Source organism: Pipistrellus hanaki (assembly GCF_964339955.1).
Source record: "Pipistrellus hanaki genome assembly, chromosome: 5".
In the NCBI taxonomy this organism is placed as follows: domain Eukaryota; kingdom Metazoa; phylum Chordata; class Mammalia; order Chiroptera; family Vespertilionidae; genus Pipistrellus; species Pipistrellus hanaki.
Genome location: NC_140507.1, coordinates 47,450,728 through 47,477,715, shown reverse-complemented (window position 1 = coordinate 47,477,715; position 26,988 = coordinate 47,450,728). Strand labels below are relative to the sequence as shown.

At 44.3% G+C, this 26,988-nt stretch overlaps 1 protein-coding gene across 1 annotated transcript; it reads right to left on the bottom strand.

Annotated features, from left to right (window-relative positions):
• Positions 1-9,655: 9,655 nt before the first annotated feature.
• On the bottom strand, positions 9,656-26,517 carry LOC311623284 (uncharacterized protein C4orf51; the record flags this gene model as incomplete). Its single annotated transcript, XM_084885298.1, has 7 exons — positions 9,656-9,754; positions 13,682-13,758; positions 14,435-14,480; positions 15,399-15,457; positions 22,632-22,708; positions 24,137-24,211; positions 26,285-26,517. 7 exons carry the CDS (start codon positions 26,515-26,517, stop codon positions 9,656-9,658), a joined length of 666 nt encoding a protein of 221 aa, XP_084741424.1.
• Between the last annotated feature and the right edge of the window lie 471 nt (positions 26,518-26,988).

Below are 26,988 nucleotides of genomic sequence, written 5' to 3'. Positions count from 1 at the left end.
TAATCTGTTTTTTATTAAATAGCATGAGAAAGTTATTAATTCATGCCAGAAGCACAAATGTAAATATTATCATTTTGCAGGCACTCGTTCTGAAGGAGGCCATCTGGCAGAGCCGAGCAGACCGCACTTTGAGAAGCAGAGGGAATGTGTCACCACGCCGGCCCGTCCACGGACGCGGCAGGTCCAGACGCAGGGAAAATGTAAGGGTTTTGAGGGGAGCACTTTGCAGTAATGACATCTGCTAGATACTTGTTGCGTGTTTCTCTAGAGGCGGGCCTGCTTTCACAAATGCTGTTATATGGAAACCGAAAACTTCAAAACAAGGGGTGGTCATTATTACAGAACCTCTCGCTTGGGCACCGCATTCCAGAAAGGTGTTTGTGGACAATCTTCCGGAGCATTCGTTGTTTAATGTGCAGATTGGAGGGAAGAGGAATGAGAATGTAGGAAATCTAAAGAATTGGGAGCCACCATCCATTCTAGACTAACCTAAAATTGAAAAAACAGCAACTTTGAAATAAAGTAAATGCATGGGCCCTGGCTGGTTTGGCTCAGTGGATAGGGCATTGGCCTGAAGACTGAAGGGTCCCGGGTTCAATTCCAGACAAGGGCACATGTCTGGCTTGTGAGCTCGATCCCCAGTGGGGGGCATGTAGGAGGCAACTGATCAAAGATTCTCATTATTGATGTTTCTATCTCTCTCTCCCTCTCCCTTCCTCTCTGAAATCACTAAAAATATATATTTTTTTTAATAAAGTATACAGTGGTCAAGGACAATAGGGGGGTGGGGGCATGAGTGGGGTGGGGTGGGGGATTGGAATGGGGGGTTGAGGACAAATATATGATACCTTAATCAATAAAGAAATTTTTAAAAAGTATATGCATGGTTGGTTTGTTGTTATTTTTCTAATATAAAAATGCAGTTTTAAAAACCTCACACTGTCACATCTTTTGCAGAAGGCGGGGGTGTAAATATATCATTTGGAAAGCACATCACCCTTTCTGAGGATGGATCGAGCACCAGTTGTACACAAAGTGGAGAAAACCTTGCATCCAGAAGAGAAGAAATGCTGACACAGCTGGAAAAAATGTCCGGTTTTCTTGAGAAGCCAGGCAAACTGAGTTCACCTGGTCACCTACATTCTCCTGGACTTCATTTTGTTTGTATCTCTCCCTCCGTTTGCTCAGAGATGCAATTGTGGGTTGATTGAATATGGGTTCTGCATTTGACCCTATCCCAAATCTCTCTCCTTTATTCACATGTCAACTCCAATGAGTGGATGTAGAGAATCTATGGAACACATTCCAGAGTCTAGACAAGGGGAGGTCAGCAGAGCTTGAGGCTTGACAGCTTTCAAGTATGTGACAGTTCATTCCCTTCAAGACTATCAGGCATCCACCTGCCCAGGTTCAGTCACTATGCATGAGTCATCTATAACGGGCCACGTTACACATTAAATGGCATTAGTATGACACACTACCCTGTTTCCCCGAAAATAAGACAGTGTCTTATATTAATTTTTTCTCCCAAAGTTGCGCTAGGTCTTATTTTCAGGGGATGTCTTATCTTTCCATGTGCTAGGTCTTATTTTCAGAGGATGTCTTATTTTCGGGGAACCACGGTACTTGCTTAGGATGTCTCAAATTCTAGTGAGAATAGCAGTAACTACCAACTAGGAGCTCTGTGCTTGTCAGGGGTGGCGGGGCTGCAGCTACTCAAGCCGTAGTTACAGCTTAGTTAGGAGAGTAATTCAAATTATACAGGCTGCACATGTTTGCCGTCTCTCATATCAAATACTTTCAGGTGTATATTACAAGTGGAAGAAATAGCCAGTTCTTGTGCGATCCAAATCTCCTAGGACAGTGGTCGGCAAACTGCAGCTCTGTTGACGAATGAGTTTGCCGACTACTGGGATAGGGGCTTAATCAAAAGGAACAACAACAGCCTGTAATTATTGGAATTGAGAGTCTAGGTCAGTGGTCGGCAAACTCATTAGTCAACAGAGCAGCAAACCGTAGCTCAAGAGCCACATGTGGCTCGCAAGCCACAGTTTGCTGATCACTGTCCTAGGAGAATTGGGACCCTCAGTGGCTACTTGTATATTCCTCATACTTTTGAAAGTTTAATAACTACTTTTGTTCTTTTTAAAGGGCAGCACATGAACATGTTAAAATAAAAACGAATTCAATGATTATGTTTCAAGATGAATAACTTCATTTTGTTTGCATCTTCTGCCTTTACTTGTTCAGAGACACTTCTGTGGGTTGAGCTTTCCCAAATCTCTCCACCCTGGGCCACACGTCAACTCCAGTGGGTGGACTGAGAGAATCTCTGGAAGGATTCCTCGGCAGAGAGGAGTGAGCTTCTGGGGAGGCCGGCAGAGCTTCATACACCACCCCTGCAGCCAAGAGTCCTGACCTGCTCTAAGCTTGGTCACTGCGCTGTCTTCTCCGTCCAAATCTGTAATCTATTCATGACAGCTCAGACGGTAACAAATTACAGAAATGAGTGAACAAACTATTTGTCTATTCTTCTTGTAAGCTACTAGCCATAAAAAAAAAAAGAAGAAGAACATTTAGGTAGGCAGTGAAAGATGAGTAAGAGAGAATGAGAGGTATAGAGAAATGGCAGGACTTCAGAGCATCTAATTATATTTACTCATAAAAGAAGAAACCAGCCCTGGCTGGTTTGACTCAGTGGATAGAGTGTCGGTCCACGGACTGAAAAGTCCTGGGTTTGATTCTGGTCAAGGACACATAATTTGGTTGCAGTCTCGATCCCCAGCCCTGGTCCGGGAGCATGTGGGAGGCAACCAATCAATGTATCCCTCTCACATCAATATTTCTCTCTCTTTCTCTCTGTCTCTCCCCCTCCTTCCCACTCTCTCTAAAAATCAATGGGAAAATATCCTCGGGTGAGGATTAACAAAAGAAGGAGAATAAGAATAAGAATAAGAAGGGGGAGGAGGAGGAGGAGGAGGAGGAGGAGGAGGAGGAGGAGGAGGAGGAGGAGGAGAAACCAAGGCGCCTGGACAGGGTGGGGGGAAAGTAAAAGAGGAGAGAGAGACAGAAAGATATTTGCTTAATGATTAAATAATAATTGTCTTTATAACTCCTATTAACCCCAGGCAGTCTTGTGTTTGTCTCAGCATCAAATCACAGAAAAAACAGTCCCAATGACAAGATGTAATTAACAGCCACTCAAGTTAGAAATCTCCATAAAAGTCCAAAGAGGGAGTACATACTGGATGTACATCCAAGGATGTTAGAAATCCTCTGAGGACATTTTCCTCACCTACTGGCAATGAAGTCCTCCCACCCTCACTCTTCTCCGTCTCTCTAGAACCCCTTAAAATTCTTCCCAACACTCAGGCCACAACCCCCTTTCCCTTCTCCTTAGCACTTTATTATACAGATCGACTTAATCTTCCTGGGTTTTAACTCGCCACCCCACTTCCTAGAACTAGAGACCAGGGCTCACAGAATGAACGAGCCTATCAGTGCCCAGCAAGACAAACTTTAAAAATAAACTCACACGTGGAGATAGCATAATAACACTCCAGAACACCAAGGTAAAAAAGGCAGTCCTGAAGGCCAACTGGGCCCAGAGCGGTGACATACAAAGAAGTGAGAGTCACATCAACCACAGCAGCTGCAAGAAACGCTCAGGAAAAATTAATTCAAACTTAGTGTTCTGTAAAAAGCCAAAAAAACACGCAAGAGAGAGATCTAAGTGCAAATCAAAATCACAATGAGGTATCATCTCACACCTGTCAGAATGGCTATCATCAACAAATCAACAACCGACAAGTGCTGGCGAGGATGAGGAGAAAAAAGAACTCTCTTGCACTGCTGGTGGGAATGCAGACTGGTGCAGCCACTGTGGAAGACAGTATGGAGTTTCCTCAAAAAACTAAAAATGGAACTCCTATTCGACACAGTAATCCCACTTGTAAGAATATATCCAAAGAAACTAGAAACACCTATCAAAAAGGTTATTTGCCCCCCTATGTTCATAACAGCACAATTTACAATAGCTAAGATTTGGAAACAGCCTAAGTGCCCATCAGCAGATGAGTGGATTAGAAAATTGTGGTACATCTACACAATGGAATACTACGCTGCTGTAAAAAAGAAGGAACTCTTACCATTTGCAACAGCATGAATGGAACTGGAGAACATTATGCTAAGTGAAATAAGCCAATCAGAGAAAGATAAATATCACATGATCTCACTCATTTGTGGAATATAATGAACAACATAAACTAATGAACAAAAATAGAGTCAGAGAAAAAATAGTTTAGAATATAATAGAAGTAAACCTGTTATTTGCAGATTTTTTAATATTCCTACAACTTTTGTGATATACTATGTTAGTACAGTTTTGGTAATATTATATTTTAAATCTTTTTCTTGAATTATTAATGTTTATTGCATGTAAATGGCTAATTATTTTGTATCTTACAATCTAGTAATAGATTTATTTTGTATATCATAAAATTTTTTTAAATACATGCTTTGAAAAAATAAAAAATAAAGTCTAACTTTATCTAAAAGAGGGAGAGAGAGAGAGATATCTAAGTAAATTCTCTGATGCAGAAGCTCTCAGAAAAATGTATGATCCACAGACACTCTCTAGAGGAGAGAGGAGGGAGAACCAAAGAAAACATACCAGAGGATGTACTCCAGCAAGAAGAAAAAGGAATCCAAAATGTAATCAAAAGGTAAAGGAGAATTCATTTGTGTTTTATTCTGACAATTAAAAAGTAATTTTTGAGAGGGTTGGGAGAAAGGAAAGTAGGAAACAATTTAATTATTTACTTTTATTTCCATAGTATAATGTCATTACAATTTACAAAATGCTTTTAGATAAATTGTCAGTAGTCAAAAGCATGGGACCTGCAAACATATGTTTTAAGAGGGACCACAGTGGGACCAATAATCATTCCAATAAAACTTGGACATGCATCCCAAAGTGTGATGATGCGGCCCCTGCCATGGAAGCTGGCTGCCTGGCACCAGTCACCATGATGACAGTGACAGTGGTTGGGGTGATGAAAGTCTGATTTAGCAGAATGGCTGTTTTTCTTACTCTGCTTCCCCCATGGGGCGAGGTTACCAACTGGCAGAGAAGGAGATGAATGGAGGTAAGAACCATAGAACTTCAGACCAGCTGACTTACTGGAAAAGGACTCGGCTGTCCCGGCCGTGAGGTCTGTGGACGTAGAGGCCTTGCCGCCAGGTGTGCAGCGGGCGGGACCTGCTCTGCCAGGCCTGCTCAGGAAAGCCCTTCGGCGCCACAGAGGCTCCCGGTGAGAGGCTCCGGGTACTGTGGCCCATGACATTCACCGAGGATTTAGGGCTTGGAATCTTTCACTCGAACTTTTTGACGCCATCCCAGTATGTGTCAAAAGAGGAGCAGCTGCCAAAAAGCAAGCATTTTCCTGTCTCTAAAAATAAAGTGCTGGCAACCCTTCGGGCCCCTGTGCCAAAACCTGGCCCTTCCCAGAATAAACAATAGGTGGCCAAGCAGATCAGAGGCGAGCACTGAGCCCTGGTGCAGGCCTAGTCCAGCCTGGAGTGGCCAGGCCAGCGCATGTGCAGCTGTCATGCAAAAGGCCAGAGGTGGCCCTCCCTCCTCATGGCTGGTGGAGGGCAGCTGCTGTCCCCCAGCCAGGGGCCAGGTGTGGCTGAGAGGGGTCAGCCTTTGGTTACCCCAGAAACCTTGACCCAGGGGAGGAAACAGAGCTCCCACCATCCTCTGCCCCAGAGCTCTGGGGTGCACGGTGACAGAGCTGAGACCCTGTCCAGAGAAAGCTCCCCAAAAGGAAAGTTTCATAAATGCCCATCTGCACTTGTCACTCGGGGCTGTGCCCGTCACCTGTCAAAACCCCTCAGGCCCAGCTGAGTGCCCTCACCTGTGACACACAGGCCCAACAAAACCCCCTTAGTGTATAAATGCTGAAATAACAGCCACCATTCCCGGTCTAATTGCCTCCAAACTCGTCCACCGCTGGTGCAGTGCTTGTTCAAGCTCCTGCGCCTGGTCATTAGGGTTCAAATCCTTCCCAGACTGTAAGCTTGGCTTTTTTTTTTTTTTTTTTGCTGGTTTGGGGAGTTAAGAGGGCTAAGTGGGGGTTAGGGAAGGAGAAGACTAAATTTAGCAACCATTTGCAGGCAATAATCGCTCCATAAACATGCTTCGGTGGGACAGAGAGTAGGGCCAACCCAGATGACGGGTGTCACTCACCCGAGTGTCCCGGCATAAATAAAACTGAATGAGCCCATTCTCCCGCAGAACCAGAGTGACGCCTGTTTGCACTATAAATATTTATGAAGTCATGGTCCTTAAAAGACTTTATTTTTCCAGGTAAGTAGACTTTAATGAAAAAGTGAGCAGAGCTCTTCCTGCAATTACGGAATAGTCACCGTAGCTTTGCAATGGGCAAGTCCCTGGGAAGGAAAAGAGGGAGAGACGGAGAAAAGAAATAAGGCCTTGCGTCTGTGAGGCTGCTGTTGGGGATCTCATTTGTACCAGTCCCGGTTCATTCTCATTCAGAAAGTGACAGCCTTCTCTGGGGGGGGGGGGGGGGGGGTGCGCAGAAGCCAGAGGCCAGGTCAGCCCAGGCCTGTGTAATAAAGAGGCACAAACAGACCCTTGTCCCCAAAGTGCAGACCCCTCCCGCCACCTCTTCGACGGTCTCCTTAGCGCTCCCAGCTCTCTCCGCCCGTCTCTTAGTAACAGAAAAAAATGTGCACCTCACCCCATTACCCTGCTCATTTGAAAAGAATCCTCAGAATGTGAGGAAGTGTGCCTGGATGTTTATGTAACGTTCACCACTCCTGTTCCTAGTTACCCCTCCTGGCTGCATTAGCCATGGCTCCTTCAGAATCCCCGCCAGAGGCCGACCCACTTTTCCTGCGCTCTTCACCACGCACCCCTGCCAAGAGCAAACACCTGGGGACCTCCTCCGCAGCACCCCCACCCTCCCCTCCTCCAAGGCAGTGACAACCCTGCCACCTGGAGCTCGCAAGCCACTGTCTCCACGGCAGTGCAGGCTGACTTTCACGTCCCTCCGCAGCTTACATGTGATTCATCCGTCTCTTAAGTGCACCAAACGCCCTTGCCCAAGTCCATCAGGCCTGTTTCTTTCCCAGGGATGGCCTTCTGCCCAGGCTCCCTTCCCCTCCAAACCTCAGGGTGGCCCCTGCTCTGTCAGGCTGAACTGGCCCCGTTGGGAAACAGTTGATGATCCTTTGGCTCTAGCCTCCGGGAAGTCTTGTTCCACAAGGAACAGAGTCTCTGGTTTTTGCGAAATGAGTCACAGGCTGCCCTGACCAACCTATCTGGGGAGGCCAGGCTACCATGTATGGTCTGTGCTCCGTGCCACCCACCTCTCCGTGTAAGTCAGAGTTCTTAGCCAGGACAGCCTGAGTCATAAAACTCAGCACATTCCTCAGGCGTTGGATAGTCTTTCCTTGTTATTACTCTGCTTTTGTTTTATGCAGCACCTGGTTTCATTTTAAAATCCCAAATAAAATCTCATGGTCGGGGCTCCGGTGGGGTGGGGGATAGGGAAGGAAAGAAAGGGCGAGAAGGGAGGGAAGCCCAAGTGAGGATGGGGAAGGAAGAAAAGGTTGTAACTCCGAGAGAGAGAGAGAGAGAGAGAGAGAGAGAGAGAGAGAGAGAGAGAGAGAGAGAGAGAGAGAGAGAGAGAGGATGAGCTGTAGTTGAACTGAGTGTGATCAAAATCCTTTTGGCTGCATTTGATGAAACACTGATGTCTAGGTCGCCTTCCCAAATTAGGCTGCAGTTCTGAGTGAGTACTTTACTCATAAGCTATGGGACCTCCCTCGAAGTCCCACCATTTTAGAGTCTCCTCAATAAATGAGCAGACACATTTTTGGTAAATTTTAAGGATTTTTCCAGTGACAACACTCTATCATTCTATGAACCTGCCTGTCCCCCCCCCTCCCCTTTTTTTTTCTTGGACCACAGGCCCCAACCCAAGTGGAAAGGAATATTTTCCCACAAGCTAACATTTGGGGGGGGGGGGTTGTCTTTGGGTGGGTGGGGGTATAAGTAAATGGGGACAGCGGGGTTGACCCAGCCATACAAATGTTACTGCTCAAAATGAATCTCTGTGGCCAGGTTATTTTGTGAAATCATCTGCAAAAGATGTTAACATAGGTTTTTAGAATTTAAACAGAATTCTAATAAGCGATGTCTTGCATACAATTAAAAAATACTGAATGAATAATAACCATTAACACGGAGAACTCATTTTCTCGGAGTAGTGCAGCATACCAATTACAGGTAAGACCAGGATCACTGGGGACAGGACTGGCACAGAGGCCTGAGAGCCTCTGACCCCGCTGCCTTGAGGTTCTGAGTGGCTCCAGGGGCTGCATTTTCAATGCAGGGTTTGGCGAGCTTAATGGAAACCATACGAAGGGACCCGGGAGGGAACGAGGTCAGAGGGCTGGCCAGGAATACATTTTGCCTAACCTGGGCTAAAGAACAAAAGTAACCACTAGCAGGTTTTGCTGTTGTTGTTTTGTTTTGTTGGGGGGAGGGGAGGAGCTGGTGTGACTTTAATTATCGTTTCTATTCAACATCAGTCCTAGTGAGAAGGACAGGACGGTCTTGGTGACCGGAGTCAGTGAAGCGGGGGCAGAGAGCGGATGGGGCGGGAGGGGGGCAGAAGAGGCAGGAGGGGGCTACCTTCCTGGTCACACGTGGTCCCGCCTCTCCTCCAGGGGCAGCAGCATCTGGGGCCGAGCTGCCCGGACAGCAGCAACGGGGGTCCCCGAGTCTCCGAGCCAGTCACCTCCACCGGGTGGGGGCGGATCGGATCTCGGGTAAGGCGATCAGGCATCCCGCTTTTGGCGGGACTGTCCCGCCAAAAGCGGGACTTCTGGTCACCTTAATCTTGGGGGGCTCACAGGGGGAGAAGGGCTGTGGAGGGAGGAGGAGCATCGTGGAGGGAGGAGAAGGGGGAGGACCTCCTGCGAAGCGGAGAAGCGAACCGAGGGGAGGAGGGCGGAGAGGAAGACCCAGGCGAGGGGCGGAGCCGTGGATGGGGCGGGCCGTGGGCTGGGCTTTGGGGGAGCAGGACCCTTGCAGAGAGAGGGGGAAAGGGGTGGGGAGGAGAAGGGGGTTGTCTCTACTCTCCCGGCTCGCGCTCCCGCCTGGACTCGGGTCGGGTCGCCCCGCCTGCCCGACGGGCTGAAGCCAGTTGGCTTGTGGAGGCGCCTTGCCTGGAGGACAATGTGGCCTCCGCTCTGGATGCAAACGCGCCTTCCCACGCCCCTGTGCCCGCCGGGCGCCCCATGGAAGGATGGGCTCCCGGACGCCGTAGTCCATTGTGTAGGAGCCCCGACACCATTGCTGTGATTCCTGCAGAGACGTGGGGTGCCAACATTTACAGTAAAGGAAATTTTTAATAATAATGGTCATGATAACATCTGTCCCCTCTTCCAATAAAGAGAAGGGGGAAGTGAGGGATGGGGGAGTTTGAAGCCCGGGGATGGATGCGAGGAAGGCAGCCCGCCAAGGTCCAGGTGGTCCAAGGCGGGCTCATACCTCCAGGTCCGTCATGAGGGTTTGTCCTGGTCGTGCAGCTCTGTGGCTTTGGTTTCCGACTCAGCGAAATTACCACAAGGGTCCCCCCAGGCTGTACACGTAGTATTGATCAGCATCCGAATCCTCGGACGAATCAGGCTTGCTGGACGAATTTCGAGGTTGCCCGGGCTGTTGAGAAATGGCCCGGGTTGTCAGCACGCGCCCAACCGCAAAGGTTACTTTTTTGCACAGAATCGGGAATGCAATGGCCAGACGTGGTCAATCAGGAGTGGGAGTAGGGATTGTTCCTGCTCTTTCTTCCAGCTCCTTTAACCTTCCCAATTCATCTGCCCAGTCTCTTGTCAGTGAGGCCAGGTCAATAAGAGGAAAAGAGGAAAGAAAACCAGCCAAGACATCCTGGAACCACTAACCCAACCACCCACCGCTCCCTCCTGCCCCTGAACCATCCTCCAGCAGCAGGATTCTTGCCTGTCTTCCCTCCGTCCTTTGGTGTGGACATTGCCTAGTGGGATGAGTTTCTCTGCTTTCGCTTTTACATCATGGACTTCTTGAAGATTGGGCCCAGAACTGTAAATATTTAGAAGTTGCCTATCAAAGGCATTAGACACCAAGCAAATACTCTTTAAAATGAGAATGTTGTTAATGATGGTTGAAAATGTCATCCAATCCCTGTTTGTGGCTGATGCAAGAATCTGTGCATTTTTATATCTCAAAGTTGTTTTCTTCCCCCAAAACACAGCATCTATTTAAAAAACATAATTTTCCTTATCTAGTAAGTAAAAAAAATCCTGATTTATTTTTTGGCCAGAACTGTAGGCCGCCATTGGCCAGTGGGGCTCAATTGGTTAGATGTCACTCCATGCACAGAGGGGTTGCTGGTTGGATTCCCAGTTGGGGCACATGTCCTGGGTTTGAGGCTCAATCCCTAATCCCTAGTGCATGGTGTGCAGGAGCCGCCGATCAGTGTTTCTCTCTCCCTCTCCCTTCCTCTCTCTTAAAAAAAAAAAAAAAAAAAAAAAAAAAAAAAAAAATCAATAAAATTTTGGGGGAAAAAACTAAAAGCCCAATGTTTCCCGAAGAAGTCCCTCATATGAATTGTGGGGTGTGTGTGTGTGTGTGTGTGTGTGTGTGTACTTTTAGTTTGCTACTGCACCACAAAAACAAGAGCAGGATGTAATGTCACTAATTTGTCAGGAATTGTGAATTTTAAAGAGGTACTGTGATTAAGAGAATTCGCTTTAGGGGAGGGGGTCAGGGAAGCAACTCAAAGAGAAAGGCAACTGTTGCCCAGAACAGCTGCGGGCGCTGGCAGTGGCGTTGCTTGGCCCGGGTACAACTCCATGCAGCAGGAGGGATTTATTTATTTAACAATAGTTAATGATTCTCCCAAGCAACTCCCAGGGGCCCAGCGAGCAGTAACTATACTTTCAGGAAAGCATCTACCCTTCCTCGAGGCATGTACCAACGCCACAGCAAAGGGAGGGCTGGCTGCCACACACTGTAATGGTCAGTGGACTGCCCAGCGTTCAATGCCCCCAAGTACCTCCCTCCACAGCCCGCCACCTTGCTGCCTTCCCATGCTTGAAATGCTCCAGAGGAAAGTTACCAGGCCCAACCACAGAAAAATCAAGAAAAATGCATTCTATCTGGAAGACCACCATCCCATAGGCCTGGGAACCGAGGAGGGCCACCCACCCCATCCCATTAGCTACATTCATCAGATGAGCAAGTGATGCCCATAGACAGCACTTTCCAGAGTGATATCTCTATAGAACTGGTGGTTCTTGAGTAACACTTTTATTTTAATGGTTAGGTTTTCTTTTCTTCTAATTCACATAACTAGCATACCAAACCCAGAGTACTGCGACTACAGGATGGAACAAAAAGTAGGTTTACAGTTATGAGTAGGCAAAACACAGTTTGTCTTATAGTATTACTTATTAATTATTGTATTATTTTCCATACGAACAAGTATTGATCTACTTTTGCCTCATCCTGTTTAATTACTTAGAATAAGGCTGAATTGTTGTTGTTTTAAGTTAATTTAGAGAAATCTTAATAGCCAAAAGCAACAGGACAGCAAAAGCAGTTGTAACGTTTATATTAAATGAGGTGAAGTCAGTAGGTTACTTGCCAGAACTCTAAGACAAGAAAAGTCCCATTTTTAACATACTGTTAAAAATTACTGGATAAAAATCCTAGAAGAAGCCATAGGCAGCAAAATAGCAGACAATTTGTCATAGCAATATCTTTACTGATACAGCTCATAGAGCAATGGAAACTAAGGAGAAATAAACAAATAGGACCACATCAAAATAAAAAGCTTTTGCACAGCAAAAAGAGCCATCAACAAAATAACAAGAAAGCCCACTGTCCCCTAACCAGTTTGGCTTGGTGGACGGAGTGTCGGCCTTTGGACTGAAGGGTCCCAGGTTCAATTCCAGTCAAGGGCATGTACCTTGGTTGCGGGCACTTCCCCAGTAGGGGGTGTGCAGGAGGCAGCTGATCAATGTTTCTCTCTTATTGATGTTTCTAATTCATCCCTCTCCCTTCCTCTCTCTCTCTCTCTCTCTCTAAATATATATATATATATATATATATATATCCCACTGTATCAGAGAACATATTAGTATTTGCCAATGCTATCTCCAATAAAGGTTTAATCTCAAAAATGTATAGGGTACGCATACAACTTAACAAAAGGAAGATAAACAATCCAATAAAAAAAAATGGGCATAGGACCTAAATACACCCTTTTCAAAAGAAGACATACAGAAGGCCGAGAGACATATGAAAACATGCTCAAAGTCACTAATTATCTGAGAGATGCAAATCAAAATGAGAGTGAGGTACCATCTCACACCTGCCAGAATGTTGTTTGTGATCAACCAATCGCAAACAACAAGTGCTGGTGAGGATGCAGAGAAAAGGAACTTTTTGCACTGCTTATGGGAATGTAGATTGGTGCAGCCACGATGGAAAACAGTATGGCGTTTTCTAAAAAAAAAAAATTACTACATTTGACCCAGTAAACCCACTTCTGGGACTATATCCCAAGAACCAGAAACACCAATCAGAAAGGATATAGGCACCCCTATGTTCCTAGCAGCACAATTTACAATAGCTAAGATTTGGAAACAGCCTAAGTGCCCATCAGCAGATGACTGGATTAGAAAATTGTGTTACATCTACACAATAGAATACTGCACTGCTGTGAAAAAGAAGGAATTCTTACCATTTGCAACAGCATGGATGGAACTGGAGAGCATTATACTAAGTGAAATAAGCCAGTCAGAGAAAGATAAATCTCATGATCTCACTCATTTGTGGAATATAATGAACAACATAAACTGATGATCAAAAACAGATCCAGAGACATAGAAGTATCAAATAGACTGTCCAACCTATGAGGGAAGGTGGGAGGTGAAGGTATAAGAGATCAACCAAAGGACTTGTATGCATGCATATGAGCATAACCAATGGACACAGATTGGGGGGCGGGGTGAGGGCTTATGCTGGGGAGTAGGGGTAGCCGGGAAGAGGCCAGGAAAAAGGAGACTTATGTAAAACTTTAAACGATAAAGAATTTAAATTTTTTAAAATAATTATTGGGCTTTGAGAAAGTCTGATCAGGCAAGACAGAGCATCCTCTGCTCTGGAAGGCCATGTCAGAAGGCATGGGGACAGTAGTTGCTGGGTGCCAGAACAGCCACATGAAAAGAGTGTGCCCCAGATGCAAGGCACCCATGTGGGACCCCAGAGGGAAGGACAGTCTGAGAACGTAATGCCTTGTTCGCAAGAGGCAGGACCCAGCCAATGCCAGGGGGAAATCTGGACAGTACAAGAGAAACTGCAATCCCCTTTGCAGTCTGCTTCCCACTGGAGAGCTGGAGACGAAAAATGTTCAGAGTGCTTTAAGGCAGACAGCTTCTCAGAACAGTCTACATGCCTTTGTCACTTGAATATAAATTAGGGATTACCCTTACTCCAATGCTAAGCACACACACACTAAACCCGCACTGCCACACCAACAGGCACCCCCACTGGCACTACCCTGGGGAGCCTCTGTTGGGTGAGAGGTAAAAAGATTCTTACACATCTCAGCAGGAAGTCTGTCCTTTGTTGACGGGCCTTCACCAGGTTCTCTGGTGCTGGTTTTTTCGTCCTCACAGCTAACGTGGAGACACAGACAGCCAGGGGTAAGTGGTTGTGGTAAACAGACGCTCCAAGATTATGAACAAATGAAGTTTACTGGCTTTCCTGAACCTTTTAAAATCAATTGTTCCAAATCCTCCCCTACACTCTTACCTCACCCCACCTCTGCCACCACCACCACCTTCTCATGTTGGCTCTTTTCCAGAGCTGCATCGTCCCGTCCGTATTGACAGGAGAGGGACAATGAAGTCACACGTGGTGACTGGAGGGAGGAGGCAGAAATGCAAAAGACCTTAAGCAGCCTCAGACTCAAAAAGGGATGAAAAAATATCAGATGAAGATCATAATTAAAATAAAGGCAGACTGGCCAGCGTGGCTCAGTGGTGAGCATCGACCTACGAACTAGGAGGTCATGGTTCAATTCCTGGTTAGGACACATTACCCAATTTGCGGGCTTGATTCCCTAGGGTGGGGTGTGCAGGAGGCAGCCCGTCAATGATTCTCTCTCATCATTGATGTTTCTATCTCTCCCTCTTCTTTCCTCTCTAAAATCAATAAAAAAAACATTTTTTAAATAAAGAATTAAAAAAAGAATTGGTGAATCTTGGCAAAATGTACATGAAAGTATATTTAAAAGATAATAAAATAAAGGCAGGGCATTGCTATAATGTAATGGTTTAGGGTAGGACTTACAATTTGGAGGCGCTGCAGAAAGATCACGAAACAGAATCTGGTGTGCCTGTGAAGAAGAGAGATAAAAATAAACTAGCCATCACTTTCCCAACCATAGAAATGTAACAAAAGTCCTTTTCCAGCATTGTCCTCCCCATTCAAAAGGCTCTTTGGTACTGTTGCCAAAAGCCATTATAATAACAGACACTAACAGTAAAAGGGAAAGACAAAATTGGGCAAATTATTTATAAAATAGGATTGGCTGAAGAGTCCTATCCCAATATGCAAATAGCTTATACAAATCAATAAGAAGAGCTAAACATCCTAATAGGAAAATGGGCAGAGGAAATGAATACCATCAATGCTTACTATTCATGGATTTCATATTTTCGAGTTTGCCTGTTCATTAAAATGTATTTGTTACCCCAAGTTAATACTCCAGCACTTTTGAGGTTTTTCAAGGACATGCACAGAGGGGCAAACAATTTGAGTCACTTGACACACACCTTCTCAGTCAAGGTCGGACAACAGGACACATGTTCCCCTCTTACTGCAGCTCTCATGCTGTAAACAAGTGTTCTTGTTGGGATCTACTTAGTGCCCTATTTTCTAAATTTTTACACCTTTTGTTCTTGATTTATTTGTTTAAACTGCCCCCCACTCAGTGCTGTCTAGAGTCCTCAGCACAAGAAGGCTGTGATGTGCCTAACAGAGAAAATACGTGTTATATAATCTTCACTTAGGCATGAATTATAGCCCTGGAGGCTGTATGTTCAATGTCAGTGAATCAACAATACTGTATATATTCAATAAGGTGTCTTTGCAGAGAAACACACATAAGACAAATTTATGTATTGCTCAGTTAATGACAATGTTGTGAGCAGAGGCTCATGGGAACCTGACCCTGCATTTCCCCTAGGAGCAATGGTGTGCCATCGGTTAAGCTCTCTACCAGTAAACCATCATTGAGGAATGTTGGACTTACCACTCTGTGCTTGACATCAAGTGGCTTTTGAAAGGAACTGGTTATCTGAGGGAATAGTCCTGCATGCAAACAAAGAGGAAAAGCCGGGCTTAAACCCAGTGTTAGAACATAAAATGTCCTACTCTCCCAAGTGGGCTATACCAACAAGCTGTACACACATCACTTATTTCCTTTTAGAATATAAGCAACAGAAAAGTAAGAGTCGGGTATGATGAAATTGTGACTAAGAGTTAATTTATAGTAAAAATTCTGGAGCTTTTGGTGGGAGGGGTGTAAAACATTTTTTGAATAATACACATTTCTTTTGATTTTTAAACTTATTTGTTTTGTGTGTGTGTGTGTGTGTGTGTGTGTGTGAGAGAGAGAGAGAGAGAGAGAGAGAGAGAGAGAGAGAGAGAGATTTATTGTTCCACTTATTCATGCATTCATTGGTTGATTCTTATATATGCCCTGACCTGGATCAAACCTTCAACCTTGATGTTATTGGGATAATGCTCCAACCAACTGAGCTACTCAGCCAGGGTGGTATGGTACACATTTCGATTTTATTTTAAAACTAGAGGCCTGGTTTCATGCACTGGAGCGGGGGAGGGTCTCTCAGCCTGGCCTGCCCCCTCTCACAGTCCGGGAGCCCACAGGGTGATCAGGGGAAGGCAATGCCCCCATCATAATATTGAGGCATTTGGTAGATTATGGAGGAGAGAGAGACATTAGATTTTTTTTTTTTGATTTTTTTTTTTTTGCTAAACCTTTGCATGTGGGATTTACACATTTATGACCATCTTTTGGCCAGCTTGGTCATTTTACTAACTGAGCTAGAAATGTCTCTCATTTTCTCTGTTTATGAAGAGGAAGGAACACCAGCAAGCTCACATATGTTGAAGTATGGTTAGCTAATGATTTTTTTTTTCCTTGTGAGTGCACAGTTGATAAAATAGAGCCCACAGTGCAACTTGACCTTGGCAGTTCCAGCTAGCCTTTTCAATAAGGACATTTAATGTTATCCCAGTTCGCTAGTGTGTATCTACATCCCTGCTTCCACTTCCTCGTCTTAAAACTGTAACCAAACTGGGCGATTTTGTGGATAAAAACAAGAGTGTTAGTAACTGCCAACATAGTCCACCTTTATGTATTAGGCCCTTCAATACATTAGGCCCTGATGGGATGCTACATGTATTTGGTTTTTTAAAGAAAGTTGTCAGGAAAGCAAGTGTGCTTGGTGACCATGGCTCTTCCAGAATCGGAGAAGCCCAAGTCTGGAAGTATTCTTCTAGGTTTTCTAACCAGCTAGTCCACCTCCTGGGTGTCTGTCACAGTACAGCTCGCAGCTGTATTTGAGATTCTGTTTCTGTTTCACAGATTGGGGATAATATGACCTCCTACCTACCCTTATCTGAGTTCCTTGAAATTTTGAGTTTCTTGAAATGGAGCCTCATGAACACAGAACATAATGCTGGAAAGTGAAGACAAACTATATTCTTATCTTTCTGAATATGTGGTCTTACATTGTACGTACACAGAAGAGGAGACTTTAGATAAAAGATTATCAACACTTAACCTAGAGTCCATGGCCACCCAGAGGAATCCAAGGTGTGTGCTTTGTTGGCTTGCACATTGTCCTTATAGATATTTTTCTGAAGGTAAGGGCCCAGAGCTTTCACCCGATGTTTTAAACTGCCTTAGAACCAGAAGGTGCCTTGGACATAGAACTGGTAACCATTGGGGAGACACAGAAAATCTTCTCTGATAGATTTCAAAGAATAAAGCATTAAGTAATCTGTATATTAGGGTTTTAAAAAAGTTTTCTGCAATATGGAATGGAATTTCTTAAGGGTGATAACAGTATTATTGTTCTGTAAGAGAACATTGTTACTCTTAGGAGGCTGGAGTATTGAGGGACATCCTGTTTTTATGTCTGTAACTCACTCCCAATAGTTCAGCAAAGAAGTCTATACAAGCATCAATAGAGAGAGACTGAGATAAAAATCCATATAAACAAATTTGGCAAAATGCTCACAACTGGTAAACCTAGGTGAGAGTAGGTAAATCTCTTTGTATTATTCCTTCAACTTCCCTATGGGTTAAAAAAAATATTTAAGTTGTGTGTAAAAGAGTAAGGCATTCATTCATCGGCCTTAATTTCACAATGACAGGAAAAGAAGAGGTGCTATTATATTTTACAGATGGCTAAAGCAAGGCAGGAAAAGATTAGGAGGACCGGCCAGCAACATCCCGATTACATGTGAGCCATAACCAAGGACGGACCCAAAACAATGCTTTTGCCTTCTCTTCCTCTTCTCCCCACCTCACCCCAGCCCACCCCGTAGGCAGACACAGGACCTGTTCACACAAGCCCACTGAAGTCACTGTGCTGCCCACCTCGGCGCTCCCTCAAGTGCCCGGGGAAGGGGCCATATGTAATACTTTCTACAGTAAGAATTTTTTTTTTTTTTTAAGATGCTCATCTTCGATTATAAAAGATATGGCAAAACTAAATTATTTTTTTTTTTAAAGAGAAAGTTCACATGCAAAGCACACGCAGCCACCTCCCTAGCAGAAGTGATGCTTGAACAGTAACGCGCTCACGGGAACAGATGGCATCTGGTGACCTTCTTAACAACAGGCTCGGCTGCCAGTGTCCCCTTGTGTCCAGTCTCTGCAGGGGATTTGGGAATGTTGCCTTAGACTTGGATATTTTCTGGCAAACACATTTAACCATTTATTAGATGGTTTCCCCTAATTCAAAATAGAGATTGCAAAACCAAGTTCCCAACCCCTGAGAGGGAGGTTGGTATTCCTGGGTCGGGGGGTTGAGGGGTTGCTTCTGGAATTCTCCGGAGCCTGCTGGCGGTCATCCGGCATACCTGTCACTTTAACGGGGTGAGGACCTCCGTCTCAGGCTGTTTATCAGGATTTCTAGATGTACTGGTGGCCAGTGGGAGCTTTCATTTTTTTTTTCCTGTTGTTTAAAAGAAATATATGCACTTCCCACAGCAAGGCAGGCACATTAGTCAGAAAACAAACTGAAGCCAGCATCCGAAGGTCCCTCCGCTGTGACAGCCCCCACGCCAGCAGTGACAGTGGGAACCCCAGGGCGAGTGGGGCTTATTCTAAGTCACCTTGTTCCCTCGCTGCATAGCCCGGCCGGCCACGATGCGTGTCAGTAGGAGGGAGGGGTGGGAGGGGGAGGGATGAGGACACGATCCCGTGAGGGCACTGGCCCATCTGGCCTCCCTCGTCCACAGTCATCCCACAGGAGCAGCTTTCCTCGGTGAGCAGTGGAAGGCAAACCAGTGTGGCCCTGGGAACAGACAGCGAAGGCACACATGCCGAAGCCTGGAGAGTTCTCTTCTGCCCTCACCAGAGCGCACTGGGAAGGCCTGGGCCAGAGGAGGTGGCACAGTCAGTGCCCACCAGGCAGCGGGTGTGGGAGGTGGCGGAGAAAGGGCAGGAATGTCCCTGACCCCCGGCATGTGGTGGGAGTGGGAAGTGTGGAGCCTCAAGGGAGAAACAACTCAGCTGACAGTGTGGAGTCACACACACACACACACACACACACACACACACACACACAGATGGATGACAGCTAGGTTTCTGTTTTGGGGGGAAGCGTCCATTTGGGGTCTTCCCTGGTCTCTGTGGAAGAGGTGAGTCTTTCCTGGTGACCCCACTTTTAGGCTTCATTTTCAAGTTATTAAAAGAAGCCACTGGAACCGGAACTGGAACAGAGTGAGTAGAAGGGAGGAAAGGCGCAACATGAGCCTGGGAAGGTCGGCAGGTCACATTCCCCAAAGGCCTGCAAGGCCGTGCTGAGGAGTAAGGGTTGATGGCAAGTGCAACAGGACACACAGAAGCCACATGGACGTGGCCAGGCCTTAAGATCCCCCTGTGTGAAGGCATAATTTCCGGGGTGGTCTGGCGAGCTCTTTTTGCTTTGAGAAGGCTTTCGAGGTTTGGAGAAGGCTCCACAGAGAAATAAAGAGTGGGGATAAAGGGAGGGAAGGAAAGGGATATTAGAAATGGACACAAATGCTCTTGAAGTGACAATGCAAACCATATTGATGCTGCCTCCTAGAATCTTGCTTGGTTCTCGTCCACATCCTCCTATCACTGTCATCCTTGTAAAAGGGTATATGCCGAGAAAACAGCTCCAGGGAGCTGCTTCAGACCCTTGGTTACCTGTAGTCAGGGACTCTCCCAAGGAGATCTTACACGTATTGTCATACGATTTCAAACCTCTTCCCCGGCACATACTACATCTCCTGGACCCACAAGAATAAAAGAGGCCCATGTATCCCCTTTGCAAGGGAAAACAGGGCTCGTCTGAGCGGGGTGCTGGCGTGAGACACAGGGATAGCGCTACGCACAAGAGAAGAGACGGGGTGGGCCAGTGAGTGCTGCCCCAGCTCCGCCACAGCCTGCATTGAGCCGCGCTCTTCATAAATTGCTCCTGCTGGAGAGAAGCTTTGGAAGCGAACACAATTTGCTAGAATCTATTTTTGCAATAGTGTAAATGGAAAGTTGAATGGTTTATCAATTTCTGTTTGTTGTACTACAGTTTTACGACACTTGGTTTTTATCGTTATTAGCTATGGCTTCATTCTTCTTTGAATATAAGAGATGAGCATGTGCTGGGGCCATAGGAGGGGAAAGCCACAAACAAATAAAAAAAAACTGGAAAGAAATCGATGGGATGCAAAAGGAAAGCCACCTTCATGGAGGCAGAACAAATATTACTGATTGTCTGGAAGGCAGTTGTGAGAAGGAATTTGAGAACTTTTTGCTATGATAACCTCGAGAATCAAACATAAGCCCTGCTCATCTGATTTGCATATCTATAGGAATAGAAACATTTCTACAAAGAGACCAGCAACAGACCACTTTCCACCAGTGGTTAGCAGATTTATAAAGTTGGCCTGTATTGATAATTTGACCCTTGGCTTCATGCTTTAACTCCTTTCATTAGATTCAAGTTGATCATCCAAACATTAAACAATGAAAATTGAAAAGAAGGTCAAGGAGCCCAGCCAGTGTGACTCAGTGGTTGAGCATTGACCTATGAACCAGGAGATCATGGTTAGATTCCTGATCAGGGCACATGCCTGGGTTGTAGGCTCAGCCCTCAGTGGTTGGAATATAGGAGGTAACCAATCAATGATTCTCTTTCATCATGGATGTTTCTCTCTCTCTCTCCTTTTCCCTTCTTCTCTGAAATCAATAAAAATGTGGTTTTTTGTTTTTTTTTTTAAAGAAAGGAAACAAACAAAAGAAGCACAAGGAGAAGTTATCTTGTGGCCAAATGACATAATTCTGCCTTGATACATGGTCACCTCTTAATGAAACGAGTACAGTAAGTCCTCACTTAAGTCTGTGGATATAGGGTCTGAACCTTTAAGTAAAACGATGTATAACAAAACCAAGTTTGCTGAAGGCTGATTCATATAAGCAAGAGTAAGTTCCTGCAGCATCTCATCAACGTTATAAGGAAACGACATTGACCGAAACATTATTTCAGGACCTGCTGTAGCTATCATTTAAGTCAAAATGACCATTTGAAGAGAGTGAAAAAAGTGATATGGGAGAAATCTATTAAGAAGTCACCATTATGAATATATACACTTATGTCATTTCCTCCTACCAACACTTCACCATAAAATCGGGAGAGGAGAGGAAAACGAAGTCATTCCTGTCATAGAGTGGTAAATTACTGCTTGTGTGACTACCCTTCTAATACTCTCCTCCTTCCCCCATCTGACTGTGGGACTCAGTTCCCAGGGCTCAGGTGATCAGCAGGTTAATCAGAATTCTGAAGGGCACAAATAGAATATAAATGTAATAGGATTGTACTTGGCGCTACTCGGATCAGATGCGCTGTCACCTCGGCTTACAATGAATGATGTGACCGGGCTGTTTAATTTCCTGGACCCCAGCTCAGTCTTGTCTCTCAACGATGTAGTGTGTTCCAATTTTATGTTCATTACCGCAAAGGGGAGGAAGTAAGTCTTTCCTGATTTTAACAACTGCACAAATGGTTAGCTGTCCTGTCCTTTCTTTTTTTTTTTTTTTTTTTTTTTTTGCCTCAACAAACCACAGAGGAATGCATAAAACCCATCTCAAACATGCTAGTCTCCTAAAGTCCCATCTCATTAGGAAAGCCAGCAGAACAATAGCCATCCCAGGCAGCCACTATAAACCTTCATCTCCATTACTTGAGAAAACCCCATAGGCTGCAGGGTAGCTCTTTCACACTCTCACCTCTCCCAGCACACACATACCTCTTCAAGCTTTAAATACTACAGCAAAAAAAAAAAAAAAAAAAAAAAAAAAAAATATATATATATATATATATATATATATATATATATATATATATTTCCAGAAAATTTCCTAAAGTGCTACACAATCCTCATTTGAAATGACTTTAGTCTTATTAAACCTTCAAAGATGTAACCCTGAGAGACGGAAGCTATATGAGAAAAGCCTCTTCCTCAGAATCAGAGTGTGTAGCGGGATGGCCAGCTGTTTCTGTGCGGTGTGTGTAGCTGGTATCAGGAGGCGCTGCCGAGGGAGGAATCCATTTCTGAAGTCCTTGGCATCTAGGATGAGCCGCTGACTACTTGTCCCATTGGAGTGTGAGTGAGAGATGCATGCCACTTCTACCTGCCAGCGAGAGACAAAGGACTCTGGGGCCCCAGGGGATGGTGGGACCCCAAGATGAATGAAGTCTGTACCCTCAAATCACCACGTGGAAGATCTGCCTGCAAAACCTCCACATTTGCCTTTAAGTAAAGAAAACAATATATTTTCTTGTTTTAGTCCCTGGAATTTGGAGGTTTACCTATTACAGCAGCCAGCATTACCCTAATTTAACTAAGATAGGGTGGAGGTGGTTATAAATGAGCAAATATCATTTACTAGCTGGTGGTGTATAGCTTTGGTTTCTCTTTTCCGTTCTCTGATGCAGCCAGGAAAGCTCAGATTACATTACCTAGAGCTCCATGCTCTGGCACAGTTACATTTGGGGACTAATTGGAGGAGGAAAAGGTTTCCCTAAAGTAACTGCCATTGTTTTAAGAGTGACAGACCCAGAGTAGAATACATTCGTTTTCCTTCTGAAGACACCTTGTCTGTCATCAGCAAATGGAAACCACATGGACTCAAATCAAGAACCTAGAAGTTACAATGAGAGCAGCCCTGTCCCAGGCTCTGCTCAGACTGATGGGCTGCACCTACCTTTACCACCTGCAGTGTCTTGGGGACCATCCCTGCCGAGTTTGGGACCGTAGGCAGAGGCCCTTGGCAATGATATCCTGAAGAAAGCAAATAGAAGAAACAAGTTGTAAGTTTATGGATTTATAAGTCACAGCCTATGGACTGAAAAGGGATTCCCACTCATCTTTTCATTTAATTTCTGAAACTTTTGCTTCCTCTCATCCCCTTTCCACACTCCCAACCATAATCCTGCATTCCTCTTAGGTCAACCCAAGTTTGACTTTTGTTACACAGGTTCACTGGTGCCTCATAATCAGAATTTCTAAAGGGAGTGGCTTAAAAGTCATCATTTTCAACAAATAGATCATTCTCATGATCAAACATGTGTAGGAACCATTATTCTCAAGAACTATTAAGGGGATGAGAGTGGTCAAGTTTCTATGCCAAAATCCCTGCTGTTTTTACCAAAGTTTTGCAGATTTCCTTGAAAACAGTCCTCAGATTGTTGCACACCTTTGGTTAATCTTTTTAAATTTCTTTATTGATTATGGTATCACATAATTGTCCTCATCCCCCCATCCCCATCCCAAACACTTCGCCACGTATTCCCCCACCCTCCCGTTGTCCGTGACCATTTTGGTTAATTTTGAAAGAGATGATTTTGACAATATTTTTTCCAAAGTTTTTCTGCTTTTATGGAGGATTACATTCTGGAAGTCCTGTTTTTCACAAGTTATTATTATTATTATTATTATTACTATTATTATTATTATTATAAAATGAACATAACATAAAACTTACCATTTTAGCCACCTTTAAATGTACAATTTAGTGGCATTAAGCACATTCGCAGTGTTGTGCAACCATTACTACTACCATCTGCAGAACTTTTTCATCATCCTCAACCGAAACTCTGTGCCCCTTGAATGATAATTTCCTGTTCCCTCCTTTCCAGCAGCCCCTGGTGACCTGTATTCTACTTTCTGTCTATATGCATGTGCCTCCTCTAGGTCCCTCCTACAAGTAGAAGCATACGAAATTTGTCTTCTGTGTCTGGTTCTTTCCTTTAGCATAATGTTCTTAAGGTTCTATAAACATGCAAGTGTAGGGTTTTGTGCAGACAGAATTTTACAAATCAGCGAAGTAAATGCCTAGGAGCAAGACTGCCAGATCTTACAGTGCGCCTGTGCGGTTTTGTGAGAAACTGCCACCCCTCTTCTATTTTTTAAAAAAATATATTTTTATTGAGTTTTTACAGAGAGGAAGATAGAGGGATAGAGAGTTAGAAACATCAATGAGAGGGAAATATCGATCAGCTGCCTCTTGCACACCCACCACAGGGGATGTGCCCTCAACCAAGGTACATGCCCTTGACTGGAATTGAACCTGGGACCTTTCAGTCGGCAGGCCGATGCTCTATCCACTGAGCCAAACTGGTTTCGGCCCCTCTTCTATTTTTAACCAATGTCCCCATTCTTTTCCCTCAAAGCACATGCGGTGTGTTTACCTGGTGGGTGCTCCCTCACCAGACTGTAAACTCCATGAAGACAAGGGCCATGGATGTTGTCATCACAGCCCCAGCCCCAGCCCCAGCATCCAGCCTAAAAGACCATACACAAATGTAGGATCTTAAAGAATATTTGATTTATGAATGAATAAATGAATAATTTAATAAAAAAGCATCAAGGCCTAAAAATTGATCCTGGTGCCATCCTTTTGTCTTAGGAATTCCAAAAGGCAACTTTTCCCTCATTTTAACCTCAGCAGACAACTAGAATCCATACCAATATTCCATAGCAGCATAAGTTTTGTACCACACTCACCTCCATGCTCCCAAAAAGCAGGAGCTATTTTTCCCCCTGCATGGTTATGAATTTTACATATTTGCTGTAAAAACTGGTTCAGAACCAAATGACCACCTTTCCTCCTTCTTGCACAATATGGGTATTCAATGTATGTGATGAAAGAAATAAAGTATTATGTATTGTATACTTTAATATATTCCTGACCTGACATTTTAAATGATCAGTCACTTCATATTTTATTCAGTAATCCCCCTTGGACCATTTGATTTTATAGCAGTGTAAAAATGTCTCTTCACGGCCTTCCCAAATTTTAATCAAACAGCTTTTGCTCCTAACTTAAGACATTTGTCTTTGGGTCTAAAATTAACCAAGAGAAAGATAAAAAAAAAAAAAAAAAAAAAAAAAAAAAAGCAAATTTAAATTATAACCAGCACTTTCCCAAATGAGCTGAATCTGCCCTCCATCTTCATTCATAACCTTGCCGTGGCTTAGCCTGTAACAGAATAAGCAGCCATGCTGCAAAGGATATATTTACATTTCTGAGGTTCCAAAAACAAATAAACCTCGTGAGCTTGTGTTCTTTGTGGTGTGCAATGTCACAGGGCACCTTGGTTGGAATGATTTACATAATGATCTCACTCTCAATAAGAAAGAAGTTCCAAGTTCTGGACATTTTCACCAGCTACTTCTGCATTTTTTTCTATTTATTAACTATTTCTCTCCTATTCTGATACCAGCTTTCAAACTACTTATTTTCAGAGAGGACCCCAGCAGTACTAAAAAGATTCCCTAATCTAGCCAAGAGATGCCTTGAAATTCATAGTTAGTCAAGGTGCTTCCCAAATTAATTGAAGTATTAACATACTTGAGAGCTACCGTATTAGAGACGCAGAGACTGTGGAATAAACCAGACAAGGACCCCAATCAGAAAGCATTTCTGAGACATCTGAGCTTTAAGCGTTGTTTTGATCATTTGAAGAGCCCTGGACGGCAATATCACTAATATTTATTAGGGGATTATGTGAGTGAGTCCTCACATCTCAAGTCCGAGCCAATAACCCAACTGATTTTTCAAATAGATTTCCAGAATTTGGACAAGAGAGCTGACAACACACAGAGGGTCATCTTTCATCATGAGTCCTCGTGTTTTCCCACATGTCCATGTGCGTTTCCTGCAGCTCTGATTACACTGGGGATTGAACACTCCTTACCCTCTGCCACCTTCCCTCTAGCAAATGCTTTCCCCACTTTCCAGACCAGCTCAGCGGAAACCTGCTTCACTGAGATCTTTCTCGCAACAGCCCCTCACTGATAGCATCTCCCTCCCATGTGCTAGTTACTAATCTCTGTGGTTTCAGTTACCATATTAAACTGAATATACTTCTATTTATTTATTTATTTATTTATTTATTTATTTATTTATTTATTTGTGGGCCTCAACATAGGGCTTGATTTATAGCAAACATTTGGAAACTGTGTTTTGGGCCCTCAACACTGCAATTACTGGTAGACGTTAGCAAGTGGAGAGCAAAGGAGGATTAGTCAACTTTCTTCCTGCTCTGGGGGAATTCTCAGCTAAAAGTGGTAGAACTAAGCACCTCTTTGCTGAGCACAGGACACTGTCTACAGTTTAATAAAATACTTATACTTTTATGTTTTCAAGAGTACATAGTAATAATTTTACAAGCACTAAGCTGAAGACAATCATCATTTCAGCTGATAACTGACATTTAGGCTCTTCTCCCCACTGACATTTACAGCAGGAAAATATGCAGAAGTTTCTCCCGGGTTTACAATACCCTCTTTTTCTAACAGTATTCTTGTCTATTGTAGTGACATATTCAGGTGCAAATTACAAAGAAATCTTACTGGCGACACTCAGGCCTCTGCTTTCCTGCTTCCGAACAAAATTGGCCGCTTGCGAATTTATCCAGTTCTTTCCTCCGGTAACTGCCCTTGTAGGTTGTCAGAGAAGAATCTGACCATTTCATTTCCTTCTGCCAAGATGCTCCAGCCTTGCGTCTGATCAGGTCAAACTCCTGAGAAGTAAGAGGGCTAAAGGGCAGAAGGACTTGTGGAGTCAAGTAGAGAAAGTGCGACATGGCTACGGATGGCCTGCTCTGGGTGACTTTTCAGGCCCTCTGCATTACGAGGAGTTAATTTCCTTTTAGTGGCAAGAGGTAATTGACTGGGCTCCTCAAAAGTTGCCAAGCAACAGATTCCACAGACACTCCTGCCCTCATGCCCCCCAATTTTAACTAGCAAATTTGTAAGTTATTTAACTTTCTGGCCTTTGTTCTTCCAAGCAATATATATCGCTGTAAAGTATGGCAAAAAAAAACCAAAAACAAACAAACAAAAAAAAAAAAACGGTGGCAACCACTTTTATAAATAGAACGGTAAATCTTAAAGCTGGTGCTGGAAGAGGTGGGAACAAGAGATCATAGGGCAGTGCCAAGCATTCATTTCTTCTAACGGGTCTGGAAGCAAACATGAACTGCTTGTGATGTAACAATAGCAGGTGACTCTAACTGTTTGTGTCACAGTGCGATGTGGTGCTTAGGCTGGCTGCA